Source organism: Myiozetetes cayanensis, unplaced genomic scaffold (genome assembly GCF_022539395.1).
Source record: "Myiozetetes cayanensis isolate MyiCay16 unplaced genomic scaffold, myiCay2020 scf15, whole genome shotgun sequence".
NCBI lineage: Eukaryota > Metazoa > Chordata > Aves > Passeriformes > Tyrannidae > Myiozetetes > Myiozetetes cayanensis.
The window spans coordinates 16,630,592-16,639,522 of record NW_026087159.1 but is presented as its reverse complement, the minus strand read 5'-3'; the positions used below and the strand labels follow the sequence as shown (position 1 = coordinate 16,639,522).

The 8,931-nt window shown below is 56.9% G+C and overlaps 1 protein-coding gene across 1 annotated transcript; it reads left to right on the top strand.

The window, feature by feature from the left end:
• On the top strand, positions 1-3,211 carry LOC126637541 (serine/threonine-protein kinase pim-1-like). Its single transcript, XM_050310889.1, has 6 exons — positions 1-5; positions 372-942; positions 1,032-1,082; positions 1,287-1,653; positions 2,294-2,470; positions 2,747-3,211. The coding sequence occupies exons 1-6, from the start codon at positions 1-3 to the stop codon at positions 2,851-2,853; spliced, it is 1,278 nt and encodes a 425-aa protein (XP_050166846.1). The 3' UTR covers positions 2,854-3,211.
• Positions 3,212-8,931: the final 5,720 nt, after the last annotated feature.

The window sequence follows — 8,931 nt, the reverse complement described above, 5'->3', positions numbered from 1 at the left end:
ATGGGGTGCGGGGGACGGCGAGCAGTTGCAACAGGTTGCAAGATTGCCACCAAAGAAGTGAGAATAAAGGGAAGCAGCTAAAAAAGCCTGTGGTCTTGGCGTGGGTGCGGGAGGAAGGGGAGCTCCGTGACTCCGGCCGGGGCTGATTCCGAGCGGAGCGGCCGGGGCTGCCCCCGGGGCGCGCGGGGGCCAACGGGGGACGGACAAACGGACAAACGGACAAACGGCCCCAGCGCTTCGGCATCAGCAGCAGCGGCGGCAGCAGCAGCGGCAGCAGCGGCGGCAGCAGCAGCGACTCGAGCGATCTACTCTCTCTTCTGTTTGCTCTTCTTCCTCCTCTCCCTCTCCCGGTGTCCCTGCCCTGTTCCTAGTGTGCCTCTCCCGGTGTCCCTGTCCTGTTCCCGGTGTCCCCTCCCCTTGCCGGCCCGGGCCATGCCCCCGGCCGGCCCCCTCTCCCGGGCGGGGCTGCCCCGTCCCCGTCCCCGTCCCCGCCCCCGGGCGGCCCGGCGCGGTGTGGCCCTGGGCCGGCTGCCGGCGGGGCGGCTGCGGCGCTGCTGGGCGCTCCTCTGCGGCTGGGTCTGGGCCGGGCTCGGCGTGGCCGCCCCTTGGCTCCGTCTGCCCCTCCCGGGGCCGGCGGGGGACACAGGCGTCGCGGCGCCGCCGCCTCCTAGTGCGGCTTCCCGGGCAGAGCTCCGCCCGCTCGGCAGCCCGGCCGCCGGCAGCCAGGCCGCCCGGTGCCCGCTGCGGGTGGGGGCAGCCCGGCCCAGGGCGGCTGAGGGCGCTCGGGGCCGTGCCGGGCCCGGGCCGAACGCTGACGGCCACGTCTCGCCCGCACGGAAGGCGAAGGAGCCCCTGCAGAAGCGGTACCGGGTGGGTTCGCTGCTGGGCAGCGGCGGCTTCGGCCGCGTCTACGCGGGGACCCGCCTGGCGGACGGAGCCCCGGTGAGTGGGGGGGAGGAGACGGAGGAGGAGGAGGAGGAAGAGAGTGGGACGGGCGGCGAGCTCAACCCGCCGTTGCCCTTGCCTTGCAGGTGGCCATCAAATGCGTGTCCCGGGATGGCATCCAGCAGTGGGGCGAGCTGGTGAGTGAGCGGGGCCGGCGGGAGAAAGCGGGGCGTGACAGGCGGGGACGAGCCGAGGCCCGGGAGGGTGGAAGCCGCCGGGACACCCGGAGGGACAGTGGGCATGGGGTCAGCGGGGGCGGGGAGCATGCAGGGCTGGCGGAGGGGCAGCAGGCAGACAGGCACGGCATTGGCCCCACTGACGACATCGTGCTCCTCCCGCAGCCTGACGGCACCCGGGCACCCCTGGAGATCGTGCTGCTGGACAAGGTGTCCAATGGGTTTCGTGGGGTCATCCAGCTCCTGGAGTGGTTCGAGCTCCCCAACAGTTTCTTGTTGGTGATGGAACGTCCGGAGTGCTCTCAGGACCTCTCTCACTTAATCACGGCATGGAGGTTCCTGCCGGAGGAGATGGCGTGGGGGCTGTTCCGCCAGGTGCTGAAGGCCGTGCGGCACTGCAGCAGCTGTGGCGTCCTGCACCGGGACATCAAGCCCCAGAACATCATCCTCGACCTGGCCACCGGCGAGGCGAAGCTCATTGACTTTGGATGTGGCACGTTCCTTCAGGACACGGCCTACACACAGTTTGCAGGTGAGCCCACGGGCAGGGGATGCTCCTGGTCCCGGGCATCGCGTGGCCGTGGCCGGGTGTGGCACCGCAGATTGTCCCTTTTGCTGAGGGGGAACAAGGATTAGTTCTTCAGCCAAATTGCTTTTGGATGGGGCTGGGGGGTTATTGTGAGACAGGCCCTGGCCTTGCCGACAGCCTGTGCCACCTGCCCTGTCCCAGGCTGGGTCTGGGGCAAGGGGAAGCCAGCCTGACAAAAACACCCCTGAGGGCAGCAGAGAAGGGGGTCAGAACCTGTGAACAAGCTGGCTTGGGGTGCAGGTGAGGAAGGGCTTGGGCTGCTCCACTCGCCTTGTTTGCCTTGCCTTATGATTACTTGTTGGGGGCAGTGCAGTGGGGCAGGGAGAAGGCATGGCTTTTCCCCACCACTGGGTGGGTCTTTCCCTTGCATGGAATGGTTGGGCCTTCCCAGGGCTTTTGCTGCCCTCTTGGACACCAGCGGCTCCTTCTACAAGCCAGAGTTTGGAAACGAGTCAGGTGCCGGCGAGAAGGCAGTGGGTCACACCGTGTGCCTCTGGGGCAGGCCCCACATTCCCAGGGATGCTGGGGCGAGGCTCTGGGAGCAGGCAGCACCCACCTGCTGAACTCCGTCTGTATTCCGTAGGAACACCGTCGTACAGCCCGCCAGAGTGGATCTGGCTCAGAAGCTACCACGGCGAGGCGGCAACGATCTGGTCCCTGGGCATCCTGCTCTACCAGATGGTCTGCGGGGAGCACCCTTTCTGGAAAGGCAGGAGCACCATCTGGGGCCAGCTCCCGTTCCCACGATGGGTCTCTCAAGGTGGATACCAATCTTTGTGGCCGGGGGGCAATACCGGTGTTGGGAGAGGGCAGGGGGCTCACGAGGATCCCTCTCTTGAAGCTGTTTCTGTCCCAGGGTTGGCTGGAGGAGGTGGCTTGTGTCCTGCCATCCTGCTCTCCTCCAAAATGGAGCATGGATCGGGAAGTGTGGGCACAGCTCTGAGCACAGCCAGCACAGCCTGGGCACGTGGACAGCGGGACAAAGGGGACAGGATCCTTCTCCAACTGACCGGCCATTTCTGGTTTCTCCCCCCAGGGTGCCAGCACCTTATCAGGGGGTGTTTGTCCATCCGCCCCTCAGACAGGCCATCGTTGGAAGACCTATTCTGCCATCCTTGGGTGCAGGGCGTTCAGCTGCCCTAGGAGACGGGAGAGATCCACGTGCTCAGTTTGATCCAGGGGCCTGGCAAGTAACACCTCCACACATCTCTTGGCAACAAGAAGCAAAGAAAACCAAACTTTTTTGTCCTGCACATAGCACTGGGGGGAATCATCCCCTGGGAACACGCCCCTCTTTGTGCTGGAGCTGGGCTGCAGAGCCTGGCTGGTCTCCCAGGCGCTGGTGGCCACCATCTAACCTGGCTTTGCTCGTCCCACCTCACAGACAGCTGGGGCCCTTGGCAGAACGCTGACAGCCTGGTCTCGCCCACAGGGAAGGAGAAGGGGCCTCTGGAGAAGCTGTGCCGGGTGGGCCTGCTGCTGGAGACATGAATGACGGCACCAAGGATGACAAGCTCTTGGACGCCGGCGAGCTGAAGATGATGGCCTTTGATTGTGGCCCATTCCTCCAAGCCGTGCTCCACAGCCCCTTTGCAGATAAGTCCACACCCAGGGGTGCTCCCAGGCGTGGGCATTGCACAGCCTGGCTGGGCACCGAGGGTTCCCCCCTTTGCTGGCCTCTGGGGAACGTGCTTTGTTCTTCAGCTGCTGCCAAGCTGCTTCCTGGCAGGGGGTGGACGGGTGCTCTGGGGTGGCTGTGAAAGGGGAGCCTGGCTCTGCCACTCGCCCTGCCCTGGGCAGGGGCTGGACTGGGGACACCAGCCTGACAGAAACAAACCCCTGTGGGGGGAGCAAAGGTGGGGCTGCAGAACCTGGGCACCAGCTGCTTTGGGCTGCAGGCGAGGAGAGGCTTGGGCTGCCTTGGCTTGGGACCCTTTCTTTGGGGCAGTGCAGCAGGGCAGGGAGAAGGCATAGGTTTGCCTTAGCTGAAGGAGAGGGGGTTTTCTTTTGCATGGAGGGGTTGGGCCTTCCTCAGAACCCTGACAGAATGTTAACATTTGACCTTTCTTTCTCGTTTCCACTTTTTGTTTGTCATCTCTTTTCGTGAATTTGTTGTTTGTTTCCAAAGGAAGAGTTGGAGCTGGTGCCGGGTCCGGCTTGGGAAGGGCTGGGACCGGCCCTGGAGTGGATCTGACGTCCCCTCTGAGAAGGCTGAGGACATCACTTGGGACACACTCTTCTTGCAGCAGCAGATGCTGTGAGGTAGATACTCATCTTCCCCATCTTCTCGGCAGGAGTGGGATAATGGCTTCTGGGAGATGGCAGTGGGCACATGAACACCCCGCCCTTGCAGCTGCTGAGGGGGTTGATCTCCTGGGGTTGGCTGGAGGAGGTGGAACATGTGTTGAATAATTTCTGAAATCAAATAGATCTGGGATAACCCCAAATGACAGTTTAGTTTCCAGCTTGCTCTATGTGGGAGATGGACATGAAGAGGAAGAGGAAGAACATTACAGAAGATTTGTGGAGACCTTGAAGGAGTCAACTGAGAATGAAGATGTTGTTCAGATCTACTAAGGACATTCAAAAACTAAAGACCTTGTTAATTCAATTCTAGTATTGTTAATGTAAAGTTCTTATACTGTACTAATCCTTATAGGAATCCCTAAGTAAGTTGTTAGTCTCTTTCTCCCTGTTCACCCATTGGCTAAAAAATGCTGTAATGTAATTGTCTCTTTTATGGTTCAAGACCCTTCCCTCTTTGCCCATATGTGATTGTAACCCCTCCCCTGGTTGCCTGCTTTGGGCAAGCCCCTCCTTCCCTTTCCATATTTGTTATACCCACACCCATCCTTCTGGAAGATTCCCTGCTGGCCCTGCATGAGAGGGAAGCCGTTTCAATAAAGTGTTCATTCTGGTTCAACCCACGGTCCTGTCTCGAACCTCCCTGAGTGAACGTCCCCATCTCCCCAGACAAGCTGTAGTAGACTTAGACAAAGTTTCTTAGAGAAACCTCTCATTGAGCTACGAGGAGCAGAAAGAACTTCCTTGCTTTCTAAATTCCTTCTTAGAGAGGAGCCTGGCTGTGGCTGGATCCAACCTCAGGCTCAGATTGTGGTTTAAATTGAAGGAATTATAGAGGTGTTAATAAAACCCCCTTTCCTGAAGGTTTTAGTGATGGCAAATCAGAACTATTTCTATAAAATGTACAATTTATTATTAGAAATGAACAGAGAATTGATCAGACAAGTGAACAGATGAAAGACCTTAAAGAGAATTCTTTACTATACAGTATAAAAGCCAAAAGCTCCTAGCAATATAGTGTAAGATTGGACAGTGCAGTCTATCAGTCATTCTATTAAAGCAATTGGATCAAGGGCAGCAAAAATAAACAATCCTGAAGTAGAGATTGAGGTAACTCGCCCCAAAACGACAGAGGGTAGTTCCCTCTCTTTCACTTAACCCCTGGGCAGTGACCATGAAGAGCTGTCCCTGCTTCATGGGAGAAGCTCCACACACTTCAAGGAAGTCTGGGGAAGAATCTGCCACATGAAAGTTGGACGGGGCTTTTATAGTTAGAAAGGGTTTGGCTGCCAGACATATTTCCAGGCCAGGGAGCAGCTTATCTGTCCAATTCTGCTTCAAAAAGAAGGTGATATTTTGGAAGTTTCATGAAGCATTTTGGGTTTAGCAGAATTCAGCATTAAAAAGAGCACCTTGACACCAGCAGTAACTCACCAGAGAGAGCTTGCATTGTTTGTATTCTCTGACCATTTTTTAGGTATTATGAGAGCAGAGCAGAAACAGGCCTTGGGCCTGCGCTGCCACCTCAGCAGCCAGAGGGGACAGAAACATTGGAGGGATGCTTTCTCTGTAAGTGCAGGATCCTTGCTTTATTCTTGATGGTTCTTTGTTTTAGTAAAGTTGTTGTTCATTTCTATTGCATTGGAGGTGCCGACCCTTGGGACACATTGGCAATAAACCATCCAGCTGACTTAGGGTGGTGTAAGAGCTGGGGAACACAGGATAATGAGTCACTCCATGAAAGCCTTGAAACATTCTCTACCTGAAACATAACCCAAATGGAACAGTTTGGATACAATTCCCAAATATTTTGGAAACTCCAGTCGTTACTGAGAATGGAAATTCAGCAGATAACTAAAGCCGGTGCCCTTGTGAGCCCACAGCCAGCGGTGCTGAGGGAGGCCCTGGGAGCTCCCCAGCACCTCCCTCTCAGTGGGACACCTCTCGCAGCCTCTCGGAGCTCGGGAACCCTCCAGTTTGCAACACTGCAAAGAGCGTCGCTGATGCCCAGGACAATTCTGATCCCCCTCAATAAACACTCCTCCAGCTGTGACCCTTGCCTGGTGGGAAAGACAAAGGGATGTGTGGGGGTGTTTCTCTGACAACAGGGAGAAATTTGGAGAGGGACCTTTTAACAGATCTTGATGTGTCCACACATCTCTGCCTGGGTGTGGGTGTGAATTGACTGTGGTGTGAGTGTTGTTATCTTGAATCTAAAATTCAGTCACTGTTAAAGTTGTAGCAAATGCTGTTGAATCACTTGATAACTGTAAAGTTGGTCAAAAATAAAATGCTACTAATTTCTGTTGCCCCCTTATCTTTGTGTCCAAATCATTTGCACCCTGACACTCTTGCATCCCAAGGCTCTGTGAAAATCATTCCCATTCAAAGAAAAAACATATTTTTTTTGACGCCCACTTTAAAATCTTTCTCCTTAGCTAAACTACAAAACAACACTAATTAGTTGTTGAAGACTTGAAAATATCAAGATAATTAAAAGAAGGAAAATAATTTTTCTGTATTTTAATGAGCCCCACAGCGTGTTTAGAGACAAGTCCATCATCCTGAGGTTCTCAGAGAAGATTGAAGAAGCTGCTCAAGACGTCAGAAACCAAACTCCCATTCCTTTGAAGCATTGCTGGGCCCCACTGAGGGCAGGCACTGACAAAGCCTCCCCAGGGACTCCTTCGAGCAGATCCTTGCAGGCAGACAAAGGCTCTGGGCAGGGCTCTGCAATGCTGAGCAAAGCCTGCCTTGGTTTTGGGGAGCACAAAGGCCAAGGCTGAGCCCCAGGCCCTGTCCCTCCAGGGGGGCTCAGGGCTGTTTAGGGGGCAGTGGGATGGGAGGGGGAGGCAGAACCAGGCCCAGCCCCAGGCTGCTCAGGGAGGGGTGAGGTAGAAACCAAGAGCAGAAGCTGCCAGGAAAGTTGCTTGTGGTGGCCTGAGTGGCAGAGGCAGCTGCCAGAGCCAAGGGCACAAAGGCCTGGGTGCCTTTGGGCCTTGCAGCCCTGCCAGAGCCCTTGGCCATCTCTGCTGCAGGCTGTGCTCCCCTGGCCCTGCTGCTCCTCTGGCCTTGCAGGCTGCACACACCCCTCCTGCTTTCCCACCCCCCTCCCAGCAGCATTTCTGGGCCCTCCCTGATGGCTCTGCTGTCCCCCAGCTCTGGCTGCTGCCATGTGCACTTGGCCTTCTTGGCTTGGATGCTGAGCCCCTGTGCCCCAGGACATCCCTGAGAGAGCCCAGGCCCTTCTGCTGGGGGTCCCTGCAGAGCTGAGCAGATCCAGGTCACCTCCCATTGCTCTGCCAACCCCTTGGGCCTGCTCTGGGCCCTGCAGATCCTTGCCATGCTCCCAAGGGCTGTGGGGGTGCTTCATGGTCAGGCCTTGGGCTTTAGAGCTCAGGGTGGGGATTGGGCAGAACTTTGGCAGGTTTGTTGTTCTGCTGACAGTTCATGATAAGGAGAAGAGCTTTTTGGGGTGGGTCAGAATTAAAGCTTGGCTTTTCATACTTGTAATACAGGTTTGGGGCTGGGGTTGACATTGGAAGACAAATAAGAGTCTGGAGTTCTGGGTTTGTGCCTTTTCCTGGCTTGGAATGAGAACAGTGTATTATTTTCAATCGGTAGGGCAGCACTTTTGGGGAGTGATGGGTCTTGAGGTTACAAAGAGGGTAAAAGTCCACCAGGAAAATTTTCACAGTTTGTCTTTCTGACTATTCCTATGATACTTCAGGAGAAAATTAGAAGTGATTTCATTCTAGAGGTCAGTGGTGGAGCAGCCAAGTCTGCTCTGGCCCCTCACCAGTGCCCACCCCAGGGAACTGCAGAGCTCTGGGCACTCCCCCCACAACCCCAGCCCCTCTGAAGGGCACAGCAGCTCCTGGGGCACAGAGAGGAGTCTCAGCATCCCCATCAGTTCAGGCGCTGGACACTCAGCATGGCAGCAGCAAATGGAGCTCAGGGCGACTGCAGGAGCCCTGGTGTCATCTGCAGGAGATGCCCAGCACAGCCTGACTGTGCCCCTCAGTGCCAGCCCCTCTGCCCAGCCCAGCACAGAGTCCTGGCCCAGGGACAGAGCAGCCTGTCCCCAGGGGGGCTGCAGAAAGAGCTTTCTCTGTGCCATAGATTCCTCTGTGCAAGCACAGAAATGCTGCCTTGCTCTTCTCCTGGCACATCCCTTTGCCCAGGGCAGTGTGTCCAGGCTGCCTTGGGCACTTGCAGATCCCAGCCTGGGATCCCTGCAGGGCCCTGAGCTGGAGGGGCTGCTCTGCAGAGGGAGGGGCTGTGGCACCCTGGGCTGACCCTGCACTGACCATGCTGGTCAGGCTGGGAAGCAGAGCCAGCAGGATGGGGATCACTGCTGCTGAACCCCTTCCCAACTTTTCAGAAGGCTAAGTAGCCATGGACAAGCCAGGACAGGATTATGGGGTGTCTCCAGTGGCACAAAGGAATGAAGGGGCTGCTGGGACACTGCAGGGACTCAAGGAACCAAAGGAACCCAGGGACACTGTGGAATCTCATGGAATCAAAGGGGCTATTATGACATGTGGGGCTCATGGAACCAAAGGGACCCTGTAACAGTGACAGGGGTGACATCAGACTGTGACCTGTCCCTGCTGGGGTTCCACAGGGCTCCATCTTGGGCCCTGTGCTCTCCAACATCTCCATCAACGACTTGGACACAGCACTGGAAGGGACACTGAGCAAGTTTGCAGGTGACCCAAAACTGGGAGGAGCTGCTGAGCCCCTGCAAGGCAGGAAGGCCCTGCAGAGACCTGGACAGATCCCAGGGCTGGGAATCCCCAACCATGGGAAGTTCAACAGGGGGAAGGGCTGGATCCTGCCCTGGGATGGGGCAACCCCAGCTCGATGGACACACTGGGAATGAGAGGCTGGGAAGCAGTGCCGGGAAAGGGCCCT